Source organism: Neofelis nebulosa, chromosome 3, assembly GCF_028018385.1.
Source record: "Neofelis nebulosa isolate mNeoNeb1 chromosome 3, mNeoNeb1.pri, whole genome shotgun sequence".
Lineage (NCBI taxonomy): Eukaryota > Metazoa > Chordata > Mammalia > Carnivora > Felidae > Neofelis > Neofelis nebulosa.
The window spans coordinates 203,947,456-203,970,756 of NC_080784.1; the positions used below are offsets into that span (position 1 = coordinate 203,947,456).

A 23,301-nucleotide genomic window follows, 5' to 3' on the forward strand; every position below is an offset into this window, starting at 1 on the left:
CGCCGAGACGTGGGCGGGTCCTCCTGTGTGCAATGCTCCGCCATAGGCCCCCTGAGCCTCGACCACGACCACGACCACCCGGTAAGGTGCATGGCCCAGGGATTGGGGCCAGATGGAGAGGTACCTCTGGGGCGCAGCGAGCGGTGGGAAGAGGACCCTGACCTGAGGCTCTGCACCAGAAGCCCCTTCCCTCCTCTCCCTCCCATGCCTCGTGGGGAGGAGGCTCGCTGGGCGGTAAGTGGCAGCTGCCCGGTGAAGAGATTCCAGCAGCAACCGCCTCCCACACCTGCCCGCTCCTTAAACAGGTGACAGGTCAGCCTTAAGCCTCACACCGCCCGGAATTCATACTAAAGTGTACCTGACTGCCACCAGCACTGCTGCTGTGGGCAAGGTCCTGGTGGAGGGGCAGCCCTAGGCACGGAGACAGGGGTGGGTAGGTGTGACTGGGAGGGGCGTCCAGCAGGGAAAGAGGAGGGCAGCAAGGGGCCCTTGTCAGCATCTGGCGGGTCGGGGCAGGTGCTGGCCGTGGGGAGGGCATGCCTCCCCTTGGGGAGCCCTCCGGCCACAGCAGCATTCTTAGGGAAATTTCCACCTAGTGGGGTCAGGGATGCTAAGGAGGGATAAGGAGAGGCCGGGAACAGCTTTTCCGGGGACTGTGGGTAGACCCAGGGCCGTGACCAGCTGGAGGAGGGCAGGCCGTGGGCACAGCTGGCCACTGGAATGCCCATAGGCTGGGACGCACTAGAGCACGGGGCTGAACGAGCATCAAGGGGAAGGGCACAGGCTCCCTCGGTGTGGCCTCTGAGGTGGACCCGGGACCTGTGGTGGACACGGCTTGTGAACGGGAGCCTGACTCGGGTCTGTCCCAAGGAGCTTTGGGATTTCAGGGCCCGGGTCTCTCTGAGCCTCGGTCTCCTCTGGGGTGAGTCCTGGAAAGAGGCTGGGCAAACCCCAGGTCACACGTGGCCCTGGAAGTCGGGCGTGGGGCAGGCAGAGCCGTGCGGTCAGGGCTCCCCCACGTCTGACCCCGAGAGGAGGGTGGGGAGGCTGTGTCTGACCTCTGACAAAGGGAATTGGTGGCCAAAGCAGCCAGGAGGGAGCCAGGGCAGACACGGGCCTCAAAGGCCCCACACTGGGCGGGTGCCTGTGCCCACCCACCCGGCCACCCGGCCACCGCACCGCACGGGGACTGAGCCCCTGCCCGCGGGGGATGCCCTTGGCCCAGCCGGGAAATAGTTTCTGGACCACATTTTGGGGGGTGGGGGGCGGGGTCTGTCTGCACAGTCTTCCCCCACACAGGATGGAGGGAAGGGCCTCGCTGCTCTTGTCCGAGGACAATGGGGCTGCCTCTCCCTGGCCCCCTCTCAACGGGGCTGAGGACGGGGTGCTGCTCCCCCCGACCCGCCCGGAGCAGGCATGCTGCAGGTCTGAGGCGCCGCCCGGGGTGTCTGCCCTTGGCCGAGGGTCCACGTGGCTCTCCTCACCCTGGCACGGAAAGAACTCGAGGGTGGAGGGTCAGAAAGGAGCAGAGGAGGCTCACAGGGTCTGCTCCCAGCCTGTGGTCTGGGGGCCACGCCTCGACCAGAGCCCCCCGGGGGAAAAGCCCCACCCAAAACGGGGCCACGCAGGTGGCGGTGGTTGTTGGGGGCGGGGGGGGGGGGGAGCCGTGTGCCCAGGGCCTTTAGACGTGTGAGCAAAGGGAGCAGCCACATCTCCCTGGTGACCTAGCAAATTCACTCTGGTTTGCAGTGAGTGTTCCGTGTGCCTCTTGGTCATTCGACACTCACGTGCCACGTGGATGCGTGTGGCAAGGCCGTGCTGGCTACTTTCCCATGCCCGGGGTGCACCATTTCCGGCTTTCCCACGCCCGGGGTGCACCATGGCTTTCCCACGCATGGGGCGGGGTGCACCATTTCCGGCTCTGCTGCTTTTCGAGAGAGTCCGCATGACCAGCGGAGCCGGCACAGGCTCTCCTCCCAGCCGACCGACAGGGCTCGCACCGACACGACAGGTGACGTACGCGGGGGATGCACAAGTTCCCACGGGCCCCGTCTGAGACCGGCACACGGTGGAACGATCCAGCTGAGCTTGGCTCGCCTCCCGGTCCCTTCGGGTCGGACGTCTTCCACCCGGCGCGGTACGGGCTGGGGACTTCATGCATCTCGGGGGCGTCAGCAAGAACATCCTACCTGCTTCCTCTAACGCCTCGAGGGTCTTCCTAGGCTGTCTCCGGCCACGAGGGCCTCTCGACAAAGTGCCGCACCGGGCGGCTTCAGCAACAGACACGTGTTTCTCGCGGTTCTGGAGGCTGCAAGTCCCACGCCAAATTGTGGCGGGGTCTGGTGTGCCGCGAGGGCCCTCCTCCCCGCTCGCAGGCGGCCACCCTGGCCTCACGTGGCCTCACGGTCTTTCCCCCGAGCACGTGCAGAGAGAGCGAGAGAGACGTCCTGGTGCCTCTTCCTCTTCTCGTAAGGCCGCCGATCAGGGCCTCGCCTTAGTGACTTGGGGTAACCCTGACGGCCTCCCGAGGACCCATCTCCAGAGGCGGTCACGCTGCTGGGTGGGGCTCTAACACACGAGTCGGACGCAATTCAGTTCCCAACGTGCAGGAGAAGAGCTTGGCCATCTCCCTGGTGTGATTTGCATCCGACGATGCCCGTGCAGGGATGCGAACGGCGGGCGGTCTGCACCCTGGGAGGAGGCGGGACCTCGGAGCCTGTCCGGGCGCATCCTGCCCCGGCCACCCTGAGCCCGAGGCCACGGACGCGTCACGGCCTCCTGGGCTCTGCTCTAGGTAACGGCCGGGAGCGGACCCTCTGCCCCTCGCAGCTGACGTGGGGAGGAACACGGGCAACGGGCGAGGGCTCTCACAATGGGCCCCGGGGCCGGGCGCCGGGGGACGGCCTCGCCTCCTGTCCCTTCGGCTCGAGCTCCGCCCTCACCGCTCACTCCTCTCGCCACGAGCTGCCCATGGCCTCCTCCTGGGAACATTTACACACCGACAGAGACGGAGCTGGACTCACGAGACACACAGCAAGGGGCACGGGCGGACACACAGGGCTCGGGGAAGCCATGCGGCGGACACGGGACAGCGAGACACAGACGCGTGGCGGGAGGCCCTGCGAGCGCCCACAGCCCGCGGCACCGCGCACCTTACCTCGGAAGTAGGGGACGTAATGATGTCTGAACACGGATGTAGGGCTTGGGTGTTGGGACAGGGACAGGCAGCTACTGGTACCAACACTCACAGTACCAGCTGCGGGCAACAGAGAGCAAGTCAGAGCCCACCCCGTGCTCGCCGGCCGCAAAGCCACAAAATATTCCTAGGCCCCGCTCTGCTAGCAACATTTTGCTTCCTCTCCCGAAGAAAGCGCACCATTTCGAGGCACCTGAGGGGGAGTCGCCGAGGACGCTTTAGCTCGGTCGGCTCCGGGTCCCGCCGGGGTGGGGGGGAGGGGGCCGCTCCCTAGGGGACAGGGCGGCAGCCCCCGGCGTGGCCGGACGGCCGCCACCGGCCCCCGGAGGCCTGCCTGTCACTCCACCCGGCGGGGGGGGGGGGGGGGGGGGGGGAGGGTTGCTCCGTGGGGTCAAGGACAGGCGGAGAGCGGCCGGCCGGGCCGGGGCAAGCGCGCACGGGACGGTCGCCCGGCCTCGCCCCGCTGAGGCGCACGTCTCAGCTCTCGGAGGTGGCCACCCGGCCAGGCACGGCCACACGCCCAGGTGACCCAAAGGACGGTGGCCGGGGGTCAGGAGAGGGGCCCTCGGAGAGGGCGCGCGAGGACGCTGACTGCCCTTCACCCCGCACCCGCCTGCTCGCCCGCTCACCCACACACTCACTCACTCACCTACCCACACACTCACACACCCACACACTCACTCACACGTTTACCTAGACACACCCACTCTCACCCACTCACTTACCTAGACACACACTCATTCACACACGTTCACACTCACCCACACACCCACTCACCCAGTCACACACTCATCCAGACACACCCCACACACTCATTCACTCACACATTTACCTAGACACACACACACACCCACACTCACCCACTTGCTCACACGCTCATCCAGACACACACACTCCCCCACACTCCCCCCACACTTACCTAGACACACACTCATTCACACACATTCACACTCACCCACACACTCACTCACACATTTACCTAGACGCACCCACACACCACACTTACCCACTCACTCACCCACACACTTACCTAGACACACACTCATTGACACATTCACAGTCACCCACACATTCACTCACACACTTATCTAGACACACCCACACTCACCCACTCACACGCTTGAGACACACCCACACGCACTCACCTTCACACTTACCTAGAGACACACCCATTTACACACATTCACACTCACACACTCACCTACATACCCACTCATCCAGATACACACACACACCCAGACACACACTCATTCACTCACCCATACACTCACACACACTCATACACTCATTCACTCATTCATTCACTCATTCACTCACCCACACACACCCAGATGCACACTCATTCACACAGTCACTCCCCCATCCATCTACCCACACACTCATCCACACCCCCCCCCCCCAACACACACACACCGACTCATCCACTTTCCAGACACCCAGTGAGCGGGACGTTCCAAGGACACAGCAGGGAGTCAATGGAAAGGACTGCAGACGAATGAGTTGATTTTTCCACAAAGGCTGTGAAACTAAGAGCCGGAGTCCATGGACGTGGAAATGGCGCCATGCAGCAGCCGCCACGGAGGAAGCGGCTTGGAAAAATCCCTCACGAAGGCAGAGTGTGCGTGGAGCGTCCTGCGGCTTTGACACACCGAGGGCAGCGGCGGGCTTTCAAAGCTAAGGGACAGCAATACGCAGCCGGGCGCCAGGCAGGGAAGGAGGCGCGCTGGGGGGCGGGGGGTGAGCACCCCGCACCGGGCGTCCCCCTGCGGGGACGGGCCCGCCCCTGGCCTCTCGCCTATTTCCACGGGGCTGTCTTTGGGGCCACCAACCCAGCTGCGCGTGAAGAAAGCTGGCTCTCTTTTTGGCCGCTGACGCCGTCCTCACGGCTCGAAGCCCCTCAGACCCCAGGCGAGGCGAGCCCGGGACTGACGGGCTTCTGGTCTCCAACACTCACGCTCCGTAACCTTCTTGCCGCCCGTGACCAAAACACCAGCTCGGTTCTGAGCGCTCGGTGCTGCCTGCGTGTTCCCGGACGGCCCCTCTGACCCGCGGGGGCACCATGGGCAAGTTAAACGGACAGCCTCTCCCGTCACCCACCGGGAACCCCACGCCCGGCCCGTCGTTTTACCAGGTGTGTAAAGTAAGGCACGATTCGAAAGAGAGGGAGGGCACTAAGAAGCAGATCTTCATCCGGGGTCAGGGAAGCCGCGGGCGCAAAGTACCTGGACGGCTGCAGTGCTGGGGCGACCGCGAGGTCGGGGTGTAGCGCCCGAGGCTGACGGAGCCCGTGGAGCTGGGGCTGGAGGTCCGGCACTGCTTGTACGAACGGTCGTCCTGATCCCCCTGGGAGGGAAGGCGGCCTGGTGAACGCAGGAGCTGAGGGCACTGCCCGCCCCGCCCGCCGCCCACCCTCCTCCTGGCATTCGCCCCCCAGACCCTCGGGGCTGACTCAACGTGGCCCCAGGGAGAAAGCCTCTGCACCTGCCAGGGCACATCTGGAGGGCCGGGTGGGGGCCCGACCTCACGCTGACACCGCCCCGCCTTGGCCTGAGCCCCGTCCCTGTGCCCCCGGGTCCCCGAGGGCAGGGTCCCCACCAGCCCCTCCTTGTGTCCGGGCTCCCCAAAAGGTGGTAGAGGGACCTGGCTGCACCGGTGCTCCTGCCCCACCCCCTCCCCGGCACCCGGGGGGTCCTGGCAACCACCAGGCCTCTGAGAACCTCGAGCTTCTGCATTCTTCACCCCCACCCCCGCCTGCCCCACAACGGGGGCTCCCGGGCCTGGGAGGCACCACAACACCCCTCCCAGGCCCGAAGGCTCGGTTGAATCGGACCCGCAAACACTGGCCCACAAGACTCCGTTCAAGCAGGACGGGCAACCGTTTGGAGCGGGCGGCAGGCGGCGTGAGATGACCCGGCAGCAGGGACGGGGGACGGCCAGGCTGCAGGGCACGGAGACGGCCCAGGATGCCGTGGTGCCGACGCCGCCGGCTGGGCCCTGAAGGCCGGCACGGGGACAAGCACGGGCGACGAGAGTGTGGGTCTGGCGCTCCCGGCTCTCGCCCTTTCTGGGCTTTACCTTCTGCCTCCTGAGGCTTGCCCTCCGACCGAACCCACTGAGCCGCCGTCCCCGAAGCGTGCCCGCACACCCGCCTCCAGGCTGTGCTCAGGCCGGCCCTCGTGCTGCGACCGCACCTGCCGGCCGGGCCCTGAGCCCGTGTGGCTCGTCCCCACCCACGGTGAGGGGCCCCCTCGCCCCAGGGGCGGCGGCACCTCTGGCCGTCCTCTGCTCAGCCCCTCGGGCCGGCTTCCAGCCCACGGGCGCCCTGTCTCCTCGCCTAGCCTGTCCGTGGGGCTCGCCGGCCACGTGTGGTTGTAGAAGCTCTACACGAGCTAACCACCGTCCCGGTGTCGCCGCGTTCCCGGACCCGAGGGTCCGACGCCAGTGCAGATGGAAGTCTGACTGACAGCTGTCCACGTCACTGGCTAAGGCTGGAAACAGGGACCCGGAGCCGCTCACTATAAATCCGACAGAGGAACGCTTTTGGAATATCCATCTGCGAGGGTCTGGCTGCCTCCTCGTCCCACTCAGAGGAGTGACGTGGGCCCTGGGCTAACCCAGGCTCCCGGGGTTTTTCTCCAAAGAAAGCCGTGGGGCGCCTGGGTGGCTCAGGCGGCTGAGCATCTGGCTTCGGCTCGGGTCAGGATCTCACGGTCCGTGGGTTCGAGCCCCGCGTCGGGCTCTGTGCTGACGGCTCGGAGCCTGGAGCCTGCTTCGGATTCTGTGTCTCCCCTCTCTCCCCCCTGCCCTGCTCATGCTCTCTCTCTCTCTCTCTCTCTCTCTCTCTAAGATAAATAAACGTTAAAAAAAATTTAAAAGAAAGCCATGACCCAGACCTCGAGAGAGCCACGTCCCACGTTTCTGTGACTACAGGGCCGACAGGTGCACAGGGGGCATGCAGATGAGACGTGATGAGACGTGATTATAAAAATAACCAACGCCGAGGACAGCACTTCAGGCCACCAAGGACCGTGGCCCCAGACCCCACGGTCAGGAGCCACAGAGGCCCTGCTGGGGGTGCCGTGGCGGTTATCTTTATAACCCGGGGAGGGGGGGAAGCACCATGAGCAAACGGGGTGGGAGGGTGGCGGGCCGGGGGGCAGGCGGTTACCTCTGTCGGCGTTGGCGAGAGTACCTGTGGGGACTGTGGACACAACAGAGTGGCCTGTTAGTGCCTTGGCACCAGGAGGTCACGTGGGGAAGAAGAAACAGCCCAGGGCACAGACACATCCTCACGACCAGACCCTCCTCCAAACGGGCAAGGAACCTACCACCAGACACGACACAGGAGCCAAGACCTTTTTGGAGAAGTAGGGTCAATGGCACCCCAGGAAAGAGGTTCCCCAGGACACTTCTTTGAGTGCGCCCTACGCCCACTGCTCTCCCGTGAAGATGTATTTTCCTAGAGGGAGACGGTCAGGGCCCAGGGTGGCAACATCCTGTGAGTCCATCTGCCTCAGTCTTCTCCGGAAAGGAGACAAAAGGGGCCCAGAGAAGAGGAGGGTGATTCGGGGCCTCGGGGTTTGGGGTTTCCTTCTCCTCAGAATGGAAAGGGGCAAGTGTCTCCCAATCTCCCCATTTCACAGAAGGGGAGACTGAGGCTCAGAGAGGTGAAGCCAGATCTCTGAGCTTCCAGCCTGCTCTCCTCTCCCTGCTAGGTTCCCGCACTGGTGCTCAACTGCTGGACGGCTGCCATTCCAGAGAATTCCAGCCCTGAGGCCCAAGTCTGCTCAGCGCGGTGCCCTGAGCCTCCTGTGGCTTCCCAGTCCCCACCCCGTCATGTGCCCACAGAAGGGTCCCCGGGGAGACTGGCACCAAGCAGGCTCCCAGCCAGGGTGTGGCAGGGCCTGGAGAGGGGGGAGCCCTCAGGGGCCCCGAGCTGAGGGAGTGAGGGGGCTCTGACACCTCAGGACAATGGCAGACGCTGGCAGGGGGGCCACGGTGACCAGAGCTGGTGACCCCTGGTGACAGGGCTCTGCCTCTGTCAGCCGCACGGCCCCTGAGCCTCATCTGTATCCTGGGACAGTCACTCCCAAGGTGCGGGGCCACGGGCCACGGGTACACAGGAAAGCCCGGTGTCCGTGCAGAGCGAGCAGGCCTGGGGGGAGTAGGGACCGTGACACTACAGCGTGACCGGTCCCTGAACAGAGGATTTCTGTGCCCCGGGCTGCCCTGCATCTGGCAGGAGAGCCTCAGTGTGAACACATCTGACCCGGGACCTCCTTTCCCACCCCCACCCCCACCCCCCCGCGGGTAGCACCCGCATACAGTGCGCCCCACTGGAGGGGTGCAGGGTCAGAGGCCACAGCGCGGACCGTGTGCGTGTCTGCCGACATTCATGTGACCCGTGGAAGGAGGACGGGCAGCGACCACACCCCGCACCCACAGGCGCGCGTGGCCCTTCCCAGCCCCCGTCTGCGCGGGAAACCTCAGGCTCCAGCCAGCGAGGGCGGGGTGTCGCACGGCTGCCAGCGGGTGGACGGGGAACTTGAACCCGGCCCTCTGGACCTGGCTCCCCTGTCTTCGAGGCGGCGTGAGGGGCGGTTAAGGAAACAGCCAGAATGTGGTCTCTGGGGCAGAAAGGATCCTGTCTCGGCTGGGGCTCGCCACTTGGGGGACCACGGCCAAGGGCGTTGACCTCTCTGACCCTCTTCCGGCGCTGTCCATTGGAGCTTGGACCCGGTGCTGGATGCCAAAGCCCCATGCAGAGCCCAGGTCCGTGACCGCTCCCTGCCCTGCCTCTTGACGGGGCTCATCGCCTGGTCCTCAGGTCCCAGGGGTCCCCTGCGGCAGAAGCCAGTCAGGAGGGGTGCCCGCTGGCCGCGGAGCAAGGGACGTGGGGTCCGTCTCACCCTCCCACCTGCCTCCGTGGCTGCACCCGCCCACGAGCATGGTGTCCCCGAGCCTCAGCCTCGCTCCCAGAGAAGCAAACAGGAAGGCCCGGGGGAGATGTGCAAAGGTCCCGGGTTCTCCTGCCCCCAGGGGAGGGCCCGTCTGGGTCGCCCACACACGAACAGCACACACACTCAGGCCGACAGCCGGCCAAATGCTCTTCTCGTCTATCCCGGGCGCCCACAGCCACACGCAAGCCTCAACACCACCGAAGACAAGGGAAAATCAGCAGGGGGCTGCGTGTAAAGTGGAGCAGAGTCACCACGGAGGGACACTGCCCACGGACACTAGGGAATCGGTCATTTGCGCCCCAAACAGGGGGTCGAACCAACATAAGGAATTCACGGGACTTAGGGGCAGGCCAGCCGCTGAGGACGGCGGCCAGGCCAGGAATGTTCTGGAGAGAGGAGAAGGACACGATTCACGCAGTAGGGGAATCGTCCGGAACCGAAGAAAAGGAGACTGTCGCTCGGTTCCCGGCGCTTTGCTACACACGGGCACGTCTCCCGCGTTCCCTCACGTTTCGGGGGGCTCCTCTCGACTCAGCCCTTCAGCCTGCTGCGCGTGGCCCGCGAGGCTAGGGGCAGGACCCGCTGCGGCCTCCCTCAAGGGGAGGCGCACAGGCCGTCAGAGGGGGCGGAAGCGGACGGGGCCCCTGCCGTGGGGACCCCTCCCCCCCCCGCCCCCCCCCCGCAGGTGCCCTACCTCGCTGCAGCTCTGTCTGTCGGCCACCGAGTGGCTGATGTACGGCGAGTAGGAGATCATGTCGGGGCGGTCGATGTTGTAGATGGCCTTGCTTTTGGGAAGGGCAGCCAGGTCCCTGTAGTCGAGAATCTCATCGCCCAGCTTCGCCTGAGAGGAGAGAGCCAGCAGAGGGCGCCGTCGGCCCCACACCCCACAGGGCAGCGGCCCCGGGGCCCGGCCCGCAGCAGGTGCTCCGGCAGCCGTGTGGCCCAGAGCCACGTCGCGGTGACACGGGGTGAAGGGGCAAAGGCACACGTGTGTGTGTGTGTGTGTGTGTGTGTGTGTGTGTGTGTGTGTGTCTCATTGTCACGTGGGCCTGAGGCCCTCGGCCCCACCTCGGAAGACCACGTGGTCCCGAGGAAGCGTCCCTCGGGCAGACCCCCTCCGCCGAGCCGGAAGCTTCCACAGGGACGGCTCGGGGATCAGAGACGCGGAGCCCGTGACCTGCCTGGTGCGGAGCCCGGCAGACCGTGAGGCTCGGCCCACCGCCCAAACACACGTACGCACGCACGCGTCTATACGCACACGGTGTGCGACGCAAGCAAGTGTGCAAACACCGGGGTAGACGCTTCTGCACCCGCACGCGTGCCCAGAGGACGTCCCGTCTAAGACTGTGGAAGTCAGCCACCTACACAGCCGCCAACTGGCTCGTGCCCCCGGCCACACACTGGCACACACGTCTGCACAACCCACACCCTCTCCCACACCACACTCGCAGACACACCGGTCACCCTCACTCCCACACCCACGCCAATGCACGGTCGCGCCACCCGGGCCCACACGCTCGCTCATACACACACGCACTCACACCCACACACCCACTCCCGTGCAACAGTATATACTTGCACACATGACGGCACCCTCCCAAACCAGTACACATCGACACACAACCTTACACGCACACTCACGCATGCACACACACGCACACACACACGCACACATAACGTCACCCTCCCAAACCAGTACACATCGACACACACCCTTACACGCACGCACACACGCGTGCACACGCGCACACACACCCATACACACACGCACGCGCACGCACACACACACGCACACGCAGCAATTTTGAGCTCTTGAGATACGGCAGCAAAGTGCCTGGCGTCTGACAGGCCGGCTGGGCCCCGGGCTCAGGTGGGGCAAGGACCACGCCCCGCCCCACGGCAGGCGCTCACTGGTGACGCTCGCTTGCGCTGGCGAGGGCCCCCTGGCCCCTTGCTCCCCTGTGACTCGGCCCAGCCTCCCCCCTGCACCGCCCCCCACTGCTCCCAGGCTATTGCCCCCGGCTGCCGCCCCTCCCTGGCTCCGGGGGCTGCCTGGGGGCACACGACGGGCTCAAACAGGTCCTAGAGCTGGGCAGGAGCACACACGCAACCTGACCCCCAGCGGTCACGGCGGGGACGATTATCTGTGTCGGTCCCCACGTTCCCCTTGCAGGTGCCCACGTGCCCACCCGTCCCGGAGCCGACGCACGGGGTCACCTCCTCCCCACCGCGTTCCCCTCTCGGGATCCGTGTCAGCCTGGCGTCGCCGGCCGTGGGCAAAAGTGGCGGTCAGGCTGTCCCCACCGGCTCGGCTCTCCCCAGACCCGGAGAGAAGCCTCTACTCGGCCCCGGTGTCCCGTAGCATCCGTACCAGGGCCGGCACGGGTCCCGCGCTCCTGTCCGCTGTGCGACTAGCTGTCCCTTTCCAGCCCAGGCGGCTCTGGTCCAGGCCCTCACCGCTCACATCTGGACCCAGCAAGAGCCTCCTGGGGGCCTTCCTGCCGCACTTGCTCCGAACAAACGTCGCCAACAGCAGCTGCCGATACCACGAGCTCTTGCCCGGGATGGCACGAGACTAAGCCTTCTATTCTTGGCTCACCAAATTCTCAGAGCGAGCCCGTGCTGGGGGCACCCACGGTCGCTCCACTTCATCGACGACGAGTCCAGAGCCCAGAGAGGTTAGGTAGCTCGCCCAGAGTCACACAGCCAGGGAGGCGTGGGTGGGAAGAGGCCCAGGCTGTCTGACGCCAGAGCCGTGCTCCCCACCATCACCCCCTTCCCTGCCAGGGCCGCGTCTCTGGAGCCCCAGCGACGACACCCTGCCCTCCAGCCCCTCTGGGTGGGTGACGCAAGCCCTCGCTGTGGTTCCCCAAGTGCGCTGCTGACATTCCCAGCCTGCTGGCCCTGAGAGGTCTCCTCCCTGTGCTCCCGCATGCCAGGCTCAGCCCCCGGTTCAGTAGCCCCAGCCCACCTCCTCTAGGAAGCCTTCCCTGACCACCTGACCCCAGGGCTCTCATGAGTCTGGTGGGTGCTCTCGGGGTGAATGCTGCCGTTTGTGACACAGGTTGAGAGAGTGAATGTGTGAGGTCTCAGATCTCTGACTCTTCCCTTTGGAGCCTGGGCAGGGTTCTGAGGACCTGAGTTCAAATCCTAAGTCTGGGGGTCCCTGGGTGGTTCTGTTAGTTGGGTGACCGATTTCGGCTCAGGTCATGGTCTCGCAGTTTGAGTTCGAGCCCCACATCGGGCTCTGTCCTGGCAGCTCAGAGCCTGGAGCCCGCTTTCGATTCTGTGTCTCCTCCTCTCTCTGCCCCTCCCCTGCTCACGCTCTATGTCCCTCTGTCTCCCAATAATAAATAAACGTTAAAAAAAATTTTTTTTTAATTTCTAAGTCTGTTGTCCATAGTCGGGATGGGCCCTGATCAGAACTTCTGAGCTGTCCCTCAGGGGACCCTGTGCCTCTGCCTGTCCTAGTGACCCGCCCCTCAAAGCCATGCTACCTGCCACAAGGAGCTCCTTATGGCTGCCCAGCCGTCCACAGCCCGGGGGCCTGGCACCTGCTGTGAGCTTGCACTCCCGTGCGCGCTCTCTCTCTCTCTCTCTCTCTCTCTCTCTGTCTCTCTGTCTCTGTCTCTCTCTCTCTCTCAGCCACGCCCATCCCAGTCCCTTTTGCCTGGCTGTTCTTCCAGACCCAGTCCAGGCCTCCCTGTCTGGGAGACCGTCCCTGTTCCCCTCCGCCATCTGGTTTCACGTTTGTGTTTGTGTCCTTTAAGTCAAGGTGCAGACGTTGGTGGGCGCGTCTGTCTCCCCTTGTCTGGGCCTGCGGCTCCTGGGGGCCCAACGAGTCTCTCTGATTCATGATGGAGTCCTTCTCCCTGACTCCGTGCCCGGCACGGCAAGGTCCTTGGGACGTGCTTGAGAACTGAATTAAAATCCCCGGGGCATTTGCCAAAGTCAGGAGGACGCTCTGGGCCTCCGTCTCCGCATGTAAAATGGGGACACCACCTGTTGGATTCCGCGGACATCAAATTCAAGCTGACAGTGGAGTGAGGGGCGGGGCAAGGCCTGCAGGTGCCTCCTCCCCAGTCCCTGCCTCGGGATCCCACCCCGATCAGAGCATCTGCCCGCGGCCGTCCCAGCCCCGCGGTGCCCGGGTCAGTGAGGCCGGCCCTGCCCTGGGTCGGCCCCTGACAGCAGGGACCGCAGAGGCGGCCTGATGGCGCCCTTACTGCCCGCTCCCACCCCGGAAAGTGGCTCCGACTGGCTCTTGGGCATCTGTCCCGCCCAGCGGGGCTCACAGACCCATTTCCTCTCCCGCCAAAGCCTTCGGCGGTCACCGTGACAACAGGCTCTCTGACTGATGGAGGGCCACTGGGGCGTGTGTACAGGTTCATGTGGTTTCCCTGCGCCTTTCTCTCTCCCACACTCCACCCGGCATAATAAGCAATAACAATACACGGCCACACAGGACATCACACTTACGATAGCTGTCCATAATAATAGGTCATAACGCAATAACGCTGATGTTACGTATGCCTAGTTACTGATTTACTGCCATGGTGAACACAGGCTGCAACAAATATTCAGTGTGACCTCACTGTGCTTAAAAGAAAATACACAGAGAGAAAAGGGACCCAGAGACCCACGGGGCGTGCTCCAAAATATTAACAGTGGCCACGCGGGCACTGGCGGGGGACGATGGTATTCATCTTTCCTCTCGCACCGGTGAGCTGCCGGACTGCTGGCATCCTTCCAAGCACACCGAGCCGCCACGGGGACCAGGGCCACCCTCCCGGGGTCTGGCAGCAAGCACGGGGTCAGGCGCACAGTAGGGCAACAGCAGATGCCAGGAAAGACACGAAAGCAAAAGCAAGGCAGAGCCCCGAGATAGGAAGGGCTCGTCTCGCAGGACTCACGCCTCCTCGGTGAGGGAGGTCGAGGACGTGCGCCAACTGGGAGCGGGCACCACGCTAATGGGGGAGGGACAGCCGGGGTGCTCTGGCCCGAGGCCCGTCTGCTTCAGTCGAAGGCAAACCCAGTAAGCGCCACTGTGGACTGTCGCGGAGCCTTTTGCAAGTAGTTGTGACAACAGTGACCAGTGTCTCTGCTCACTGCACGGTCACAACAATACCTCGTCTTTCACAAACACCAGTGTGTTTAAAAGAGTGGTTCGTGTTTGGGGCGTCTGGGTGGCTCACTCAGCTGAGCATCCGACTCGGGCTCAGGTCACGATCTCACGGCTCGTGGGCTCGAGCCCCGCGTCGGGCTGTGCTGATGGCTTAGAGCCTGGAGCCTGCTTCGGGTTCTGTGTCTCCCTCTCTCTCTGCTCTGTTTCTCTCTCTCTCTCTCTCAAAAATAAACATTTAAAAAGATACTATCACGATTACTATTTTTAATGACAGCGATGCACTATGCACTGGGTTAGGTCCTGCCAAATCCGTATTTTCACATACATATACCCATATGCACATGTACATATAAATCTGTGCACACACAATATACCTATATACACGTATACCACATGCACACATACACATATGTAAACATATACATTTACACATGTGTATACCCATGTGCGTGCATACACATATATATGCACATACCACACACACCTGCATGCACATCTACCCATATGCACACACATACACACATATATCCATACACACACATACGCATATGTAAACACATACATTTACACATGTATACCCCCATAGGTGCACGCCCACACACATCTGTACACACATATACCCATATGCACACACACACGTATGTAAACACACATACATTTGTACACACATATACCCATATGCACACACATACACACAAACACCCACACACATATGTAGCCATATGCACACATGCACATATGTAAACACACTTATACATGTATATACACATCTGTACAGAGACATACCCATATGCACACACATATGCACACCCATACACACATAAACCCATATGCACACACACACGTATGTAAACACACATACATCTGTACACACATATACCCATATGCACACACATATGCACACCCATACACGTATATATCCATATACACATATGTAAACACATACATTTACACATGTATATCCTCATATGTGCACACCCACACACATCTGTACACACATATACCCATATGCACATACATATGCACACCCATACACATATATATCCATACACACATACACATATGTAAACACATACATTTACACATGTATATCCTCATAGGTGCACGCCCACACACATCTGTACACACATATACCCATATGCACACACATACATACACCCATACACATATGTAGCCGTATGCACACATGCACATATGTAAACACACACATTTATACATGTATATACACATCTGTACAGAGATATACCCATATGCACACCCACACCCACACATACCCATATGCACACATACACGTATGTAAACACACATACATTTGTACACATATATACCCATATGCGCACACACACGCATACACACGTACACTCTTTAATGAAAACGGGACCGCATAACATAGATTATCCTTCATAAGCCTCTCGTAGGAGCACGTTAGAAACGCTTCCCAGGTAGCAGGTGCAGATCTGCACGCCTATTGGTGACACCAGCCCGGTCCCCCGTGTGCCGAGTGTCACTTTTTCGGGCAAGCCTTAGCTGCAGGACAGGGAGGCGGTGTTGAGCTGACACCATTATGGACAACAGTTGTGAGCACATCTCTTTGGGCACCACCACCACGTCACCCAGGAGCTGCGGGGTCACGTGATGGTCCTCACCGAAAGCTCGGAGTTAACCTCCCGAAGTCTGCACCAGTCTGCACCCCACGGCCGCGGCGAGAGCCCCGGCTCTGCACCCCAGCACCTGAGGACGCCCCGGCCCCCAAGGGCACCCCTGGCCATGACCCAGGTCCGGACCCTCCCACCACGGGCCTCCCCACTCTCCAACTCACATAGATCACGCGGCTCGGAGACCCCGAGGTGCTGGAAGCAGGTACAGAAATGATGCTCTCTGAGGAGCTCCTGGTTTCCTGGAAAGGAAGGCGACAGGAGGAGACTGAAAGCGGAATATGTTGATTCCAGAACCTTCCAGATGCAATTATCACAGGTCACACTCCGACAGAAATGCCAGTAACGACATTTTTTTTTTTTTTTCAGATTGAAAGAGTTCTTAAAATAAACACGTGGCTTCAATGAGCGGCTGGAAAGCTATAATCAGACGCGGCAGGTGACGCCAACTCCGAGCCGACCAGCACGTTCTCCGCGCGGCTGGAAACGCTCCGATGATCACCCGGCTTCACGCAAGGAAATTATCCGTTTTTCGGAGGACGAGAGCAAGGGATTCTGCGCACTCCAGAGGCCAAGGCCGTCCCTTTTACCCAGAATTTTGCTGCTCGGAGATGTTATTTTCCACCCAGGTTATAGGGGTGGGGGGCGTGTTTAGCTCGTTCTGCCAGCCCGGTCCCTCTTCTGTCAGACTCTGCGGCCACCGCATCTGTGACCCGCTCCCCGAGTGCCCACCCCTGCCCCTCCTCCCTCCTCGGCCACATCTCCTGCTTCCCCGGAGGCAACAGTTTCCCCAGGCCCCTCCTCTGTTCTGCACGCCAGGCCGGCCCAACCCTGCGTGGACACCCTTCTTCCCCGGCTCCCATCACTCATACCGGCGTCCGTCCAATCCCACCGGTAGGACGTGCTCGCCCCTCCTGGTCCAGCCTCCACCCCTGCCTGGCCTCCCCCTGCCTCCTGACAGCTCCGGCTGGCTGCCTCCTACCTTGTCTCTATCCCTCTCGGTGGCCCACACCTGCTGCAGTGGCCCTGGGAGGGGCCACATCACAGGCTGAATTATATCTCTCAAAACTCGCATGTTCAAGCCCTAACCCCTGGCACCCCAGAGTGTGACCATGTTTGGAGACGGGGCACTTAAAGATGTAATTAAGGTAAAATGAGGTCACTAGGGTGGGCCTGGTGTCCTTACAAGAGGAGGATATCAGGACACAGATGCACACAGGAGACGACCACGTGAGGACACAGGGAGAAGACCGCCGTCTACGCGCCAAGGAGGAGGCCTCAGAGGGAACTAACCAGCCCACATTTTGAGCCAGGACTCCCAGCCTCCAGGACCGAGAGACAATAAATCCCTGCCGGCTGAGGGTCCAGCCTGCACCATTGTACACAGCGGCCCCAGGACACTGGCACGGGCCGTGGAGCCCTGCCCTCCCAGTTGGAGGATGCCCAGCACCTCCTACACTGTCGGCAGGACAGCAGCAAGGACAGGACAACACCAGGAGCAGATGTGAGGCCACCACGGCAGTGGGAGGGACAAACCTGCAAGGCACAGGGGGTGGTGCCCGGGTAAACCTGACTGCAAGCCTGCTTCTGCATCTGGGGAGGAAAGAGAAGAGGCAGAGGGCGTGATGCCGGGGCTCACCTCTTTGGTGAGGCGCCCGCTCACCCGCTCATCAGCGCCGGCCGCCCCCTCCACGCTCCTGGGTACGGCCTCCTCCAGGACCGGGCGTGGGGCCGCCCCCTCCCCTCCGGGCCTGCCCTGTCTCCCAGGGCCGCTGGGCCCCAGCTCCAGGCCCCCTGGAGCTCTTCTCCAGCTACTTGGCAGGCCTGGGGCCACCCTCGGCCAGGCTCTAGAACAATCCCTCAGTCTCAGTGCCCTGCAGACCCCCGGCTCCCCAGGCACAGGCCCCGAGACCCACCTCCCGCACCACCTGCCAAGGCTCGGCTCCAGGAAGACATCCTCTCCCCCACCCTGCCGCCTAGGCCCGTCCAGGGGGGCCGCCCCTCCCCGTTGCCCGGGGGGCACCCTGCGGGAGCCCCCTCATCCCACACGTGCCTCCAGGGCAGGGAGGCCGCCAGTCTTCCCCGCGTCTGTGTTCTGCCACCCAGCCGACGGGCACTCACGGGCCGGCTGTGTGTTGAGTGACCCAATGACCAAGGACGTGCCGCGGACGGGCAGTCAGGGCCACAGCCTTCCGGAAGGCTTTCCTTGAGCGCCCTCAGCAGACACCCAGGGGCCATCCTTGCCCTGGGGAGCGGCCGTGCCCCCGGGGTATGCGGTCAGGGAGGACACAGTACCCTCTGCCGCCTCGCCCGTCCCTGCAGGGACCCCAGGGCCGGCCTCTCTTGCTGGAGAGCAACTGGGAGGCCGGGACCCGGCTGGTCCTACGGGTCCCGGAGCCTGGCAGGGGCAGGGCACTTGGTAAATGACGGGGCTGCTGGTCAGTTCCTGGCGGGTGCCTCTTGTCTGGATCACCCCCCACCAGAGACTCAGCGAGGCCCACACCACCTCTGCTGCGTGTCTCCGGGGCTGGCTCTGCCATGCTGACCCAACGCTGGCCGGGGCTGCCAGCTCGTGCTCCCCGACCAGCTTGCAGGAAGCAACACAGGACACGCGTAGGGCTCTGCCTTCCTGTCACCCGGGCGCTCACCGCCCGGCCCCGCCCAGGTCTATTCTCATTTCTCAGGCAAGACAGAAGAGGCTCTGAGGGGCTGGAGCGAGGGAGGGTGAAGTGAGGGGCAAGCAGGGCACGGCCGGGGCCTGGACGCCGTCCCAGGACACAGAGGGGCGGGCCCCGAGCCGTGCCAGCCCCAGGGCGCAGCACCGAGGGGACAGCTGTCCTCATGGGACGGCCTCGGCCCCAGATGTTCCCAAGGCGTCTGTGGAGACACAGCCCAGGAAGCCAGCTCTGGCTGTGCCCTCTCCTTCTCCCCGTCCACTGTTCACAGGGCCTCCCTTCCTCGGGCCGGCGGCTGCGGTCATCACGGGCGGACCCCCGGGCTGAGAGCAGAGGGAGCCGGGCTCCCCGCAGGCCCCGAGGCCAGCCTCGCAGCCGGGTCCAGAGGCCACGAGCAGGGCTGGCCACCCGACCTGTCCTTGAGCGGGCTGGCCCGGGTCCCCCATTCTAACCCGGTCACGCTCCGGAGACGGGCCTGGAGGCCTCTTGGCATGTGGGGTCCCTCCGGCAGGTCCCTCCGATAGGCCTCTGGGTTGGGATTCGGGGAGGAGTCCCGCAGACAGGACCCCGCGGTCACTTCCGGGTCAGGGACGCTGGTTCTGTGAGGGCAGGGATGTGCCCGGGGTGGCACGGGGGCGGGTTATGGAGGGAATCGTGGGCTGTATGATGTGAGAGGATATGGTGCACAGTGGGGCGTGCCCGCCACTTACTGTGACCCTGACCGTGAACGAGACCAACCGGGCATATCCTGTCACCGTGGGAGCAGAGTAACATCCATGAGGATGCCCACGTGTGACCAAAGGGTCTCTGCCGATGGGAGTGAGGAGCTCGAGTTGGGAGGTGGGCTCCCTGGGGTCTCAGGGTCGTTTGAGGGAGGCTGGGGGGCCGGGGCCCATGTGGCGACGAAAGCGGGGTCTGAAGGACGTGGGGCCGGGAGCCAACCCCGCAGGCTCCAGATGTGGCAACGAATGAGGAGGGGCTTCTCCCTGGAGCCTCCAGAGGGAGCACAGCCCTGCTGGCCCATCCTCAGCCTCCGGCCCCCGAGGGAGGGGATACATCTGTGCTCCTTCCAGCCACTAAATTTGTGGTAATTCATTACAGCAGCCACAGGAAGCCACAGTCTCCACGGCTCTGTGTCCCTGTAGCTGGGAGGACCGCCGTCATGTGGGCCTGTCCCCCTTCCTCACCTTCACACAGTCCCTCGGCGCAGGGCCTGGGGAGGGGCACCACCCTTCACAACCTCTGCACCCCACCCCTGGCAGCGGGGTGGGGGGGACCCCAGGGCACAGTAGCTTCAGTCCCCGAGATTGAGGGGCAGGGGGCAGGCCAGGCGGGCGGCTCGCAGCCCAAGTCCCAGTGTTCTCTAGTTGGGGCTACAGTCTGGGAATCTAGCCGGAAGGGTGACAGGGGACAGTGAGCCCAGCCGCTGAAGCCCCCGGGGTCTCTTCCCAGACTGTCGGGCTCCCCCGCCCCTTGCTTCCCTCTGCACGGTCGTCAGTCCCTCGGCCTCCTGAGTCTCAGCAGACATGGGCAGTGGCCCAAGCCAGGGTCCAGTGGCCACAGACCTGCCCTCCCCAAGGGGACAAGACCCCGCCCTCCACTCCTGTGGCTCCCTGTACCCAGGGCCGGGCCCCCTGCCTCTCCCCATCCCCAGGCCCGAGGCCGGAGCAGTGGCCACATGGAGGTCTGTGCCCAGCAGCGCTTAATGCTGAGGGGACCTCCTCTCTGTGGCCATCAAAGGTGACCATCTGAACCTGAATTAAACCAGAGCCCTGTGCAGGCACTTTGACAACTCTGAGAAAAGCAACTGGCACTACTTTAAAATCGGGAGGAACGAGCTGGCAGGTGGAAGGAAGCGTCAGGCCGGAAGAGGAGAGCTCAGAGGCGCAGTTCCCTCGGGCCGGCCCGGCGTCCACGGAAAGGGGCTGAGCAACCATGCGAGGCTGTCACGGGTTAGGGGAGGCTGGGGGACGCGAGAGGAGGCCCCTCTCCTCCACGGAGCCCTCCTGCCCCGGCCCAGGGCCCCCCACCCTCGTGTCTCGGTGACAGGCTGGGCGTTCCCGTGTGCCCACCCATTCCCCCCGCGTCCCCAGCACGCTGGGGCAGGACTCGGTCACCTCTGGGCCCCGGGGCCAAGAACAGGGCTCGGCACAACCGGACACTGGGTAAAGCTCTGCTGAATGAACGACAAATAAAAGAGGCAGCACCGTGAGCGAGTGCGTGAGAAGCAGGGGCCTCCGAACCCACCGGACTCAGTTTCTACAGGATGCGGGAGCACTTCCCTCTGCTGGGGTCTTTCAGAACAGGCTTGGCAAGCGACAGCCGACCTGGGGGAGCCCACCCATCCTGCGGGGGCGCGGAGGAGCGTCTCCTCCGCCAGCCAACAGCCCTGTGAACCTCAGCGGCCTGAGCCCATGGGCTCTCCATCCAGCCTCACGGAAATTCCAAAAACCTTCTAGTTCCACAGATGGGCCCAGCTGGGGCTTGCCGGTTGAGCCCCGCCCTCGCCGCAGGGCTAAGGGCGAGGGGACTCTGCCCGCCCCCCCCCCCTCCGGCAGCCCTCCCCGCTCCCTCCCGCCAGGGCCGCCCCGGCTCATCCCGCAGGCCTAGCTCCCACCCCATGTCCTCCCGAGGCCCTCCCTGACCATCCGTCCCGCCCCCGACACCAGCCTCTGTCGTATCATTGCCCGTTTGGGCGTCAATTTCCGTCTCTCCCTAGAACTCGGTCCCAAGAGGGCAACCCTTCTTCCTCACTGCGACGCCTCTGTGCCCGGCGCCCAGCTGGGCCTCTGGGCAGCGAGGGATTTGCCTTGTCCAGAGAGAGGCCTGGCCTGCGCCCTCGACCCTGAGGGGGTGATCTGTGTCCACCTGATAGACTGTCTGCTCGGGGAGGGGGTCACCCTCACCCAACAGGCTTAGGGTGGGGCCCGCACCAGAGAGACACCGTGTGATCTGGGGTGAAATCAACCATGTGGCAATCAGTCAGTCAGTCAGTCAGTGGAGCCCCAGTAAGATCTCTGGACACACAGCTTCCCTGGTTGGTAACACCCGGCGCGTGCGGTCACGCGCGGGCCGGGGGGTGCCACGTCCTGTCTCCGCGGGAGAGGAGCAGCTCTGGGGCTGGACCCCTCCCGGACCCTGCCCCGTGCCCTCTTTCTCTGGCTGATTTCTCGCGCAATAAACCGTAACCGTGACGAGGATAGCCTTCAGCGTGTCTGTGAGTCTTTCCAACCAACGACTGAGACCGAGGGCAGTTTGGGGCCCCTCAACCTTGCAGCTGGTGTCATAAGTGTGGGCAGTCTGGAGACTATTTGGAGACCTGCTAACGTCAGAGCTGTCCCCAAGCTTTTGCGGCCCTCGAGTCCACGGGACCCGTGGGGAGGTCAGCGGGCCAGCGCTGGGAGGCCCCGAGATGCCCGTGCGTGCCCCACCTCGCACCAGCCCCTCGGTGGATCCGCCCGGCACGCCTCGGCACCCCCAGGCCTCCCCGGGGTGGCCCGTGGGCGGGTCTGCCTGGCCCGTGGGCGGGTGTGACCAGTGAGTCTACAGAAGCGGGTGACCGCACACGGCGCTGAAGAACGCACGGGAGCAGATCGTAAATCCCACCAACCTTGTTTTTGTCTTCAGTTCTGGCTGCTTGTCGGCACGCCGGGTGCCAGATGGAGGAACCTGCGGACAGACCCAAGACGAAGCGCTCAGTGTCCCTTCCCGCGATGCAGGGGCCGTGCGGAGAGTCGGAGGCCGCCTATACGTCCGCGGCGCTCCCCTGGGACTCCCGGCACAGGTCAGCCCTCCTTCCAGGGCCCAGAGCACTTGCTCTCCCTACGGGGCCCCCCTGGACCTCAGCCCGACCCCCTGCTCCCTCTCCCTGTGGCTCTGTGTGTGGGTTCGTGCCCCAGCCAGGAGGGGGTGGTGTCTCTTCCACCCCAGAGACCAGGCACACAGAGCCTGGCACCTCATGGGGCTGACAGGTGCATGTGAAGGAAAGCGCTACATCCTATCTCCTGCTTGCAAAGCCTCCCAGGTCACAGGAGCTAACGCCTGGGGGTGGAACTTATCACTGTCCCTCCCTGGAAAACATCTGCACGGGCCTGGAGCTCCTGGGGAGACCACGATTTAATTGTGTGTGTGTGTGTGTGTGTGTGTGTGTGTGTGTGTGTGTGTGTAAAACAGTCATTTTTGACAACGTTTTTGATGACAAAAGTCATAGATGAGTAATTGATGGCCCTTATTAACAATCAATAAGGTGGCTGGGTGGCTCAGTCAGTTAAGTATCTGACTTCGGCTCAGGTGATGATCTCAAGGTTCATGAGTTCAAGCCCCACGTTAGGCTCTGTGCTGACAACTCAGAGCCTGGAGCTGCTTCGGATTCTGTGTCTCCCTCTCTCTCTCTCTCTGTCCTTCCCCCACGCATGCTCCCTCTCTCTCTCTCTCTCTCAAAAATAAGCAAACATTAAAAAATTTTTTAAAGATTAAAGAACCCCAGCAAAATATAAGTAAGAAAATGAAAACCATCTATAATCTCCGAAACACTTCTGGCCGGGCAGCCTTCGGGCACACACGTGCATTGGTCGTAGAATGTGGATAATGTTGTACGTACGTATTTTTACGTCTTGGGAGCTTTGTTTTCGAGTCCTGCACATTTCCTCATACACTTAAACAGCAGAAGCGTAACCCTTAAGGGCTGCGT

At 62.8% G+C, this 23,301-nt stretch overlaps 1 protein-coding gene across 21 annotated transcripts in view; it reads right to left on the reverse strand.

The window, feature by feature from the left end:
- Window positions 1-23,301, reverse strand: part of ABLIM2 (actin binding LIM protein family member 2) — a 146,642-nt gene that overhangs the window by 44,527 nt on the left and 78,814 nt on the right. For 11 of the 21 annotated variants that reach the window (XR_009259793.1, XR_009259785.1, XR_009259777.1 and 8 more), the window contains 6 exons: window positions 22,222-22,280; window positions 16,101-16,178; window positions 9,851-9,997; window positions 7,365-7,397; window positions 5,419-5,539; window positions 3,158-3,256 (listed from right to left, as the gene is read on the reverse strand). Coding sequence is in view for 3 of the 21 variants with exons in the window: in XM_058723176.1 (XP_058579159.1) it covers window positions 3,158-3,256; window positions 5,419-5,539; window positions 7,365-7,397; window positions 9,851-9,997; window positions 16,101-16,178; window positions 22,222-22,280 (537 nt within the window). In the remaining 18 variants the exon portion in view is untranslated. The remainder of the gene's footprint in view (window positions 1-3,157; window positions 3,257-5,418; window positions 5,540-7,364; window positions 7,398-9,850; window positions 9,998-16,100; window positions 16,179-22,221; window positions 22,281-23,301) is intronic. The other 10 variants (XR_009259791.1, XR_009259790.1, XR_009259788.1 and 7 more) reach the window with 3 other exon arrangements.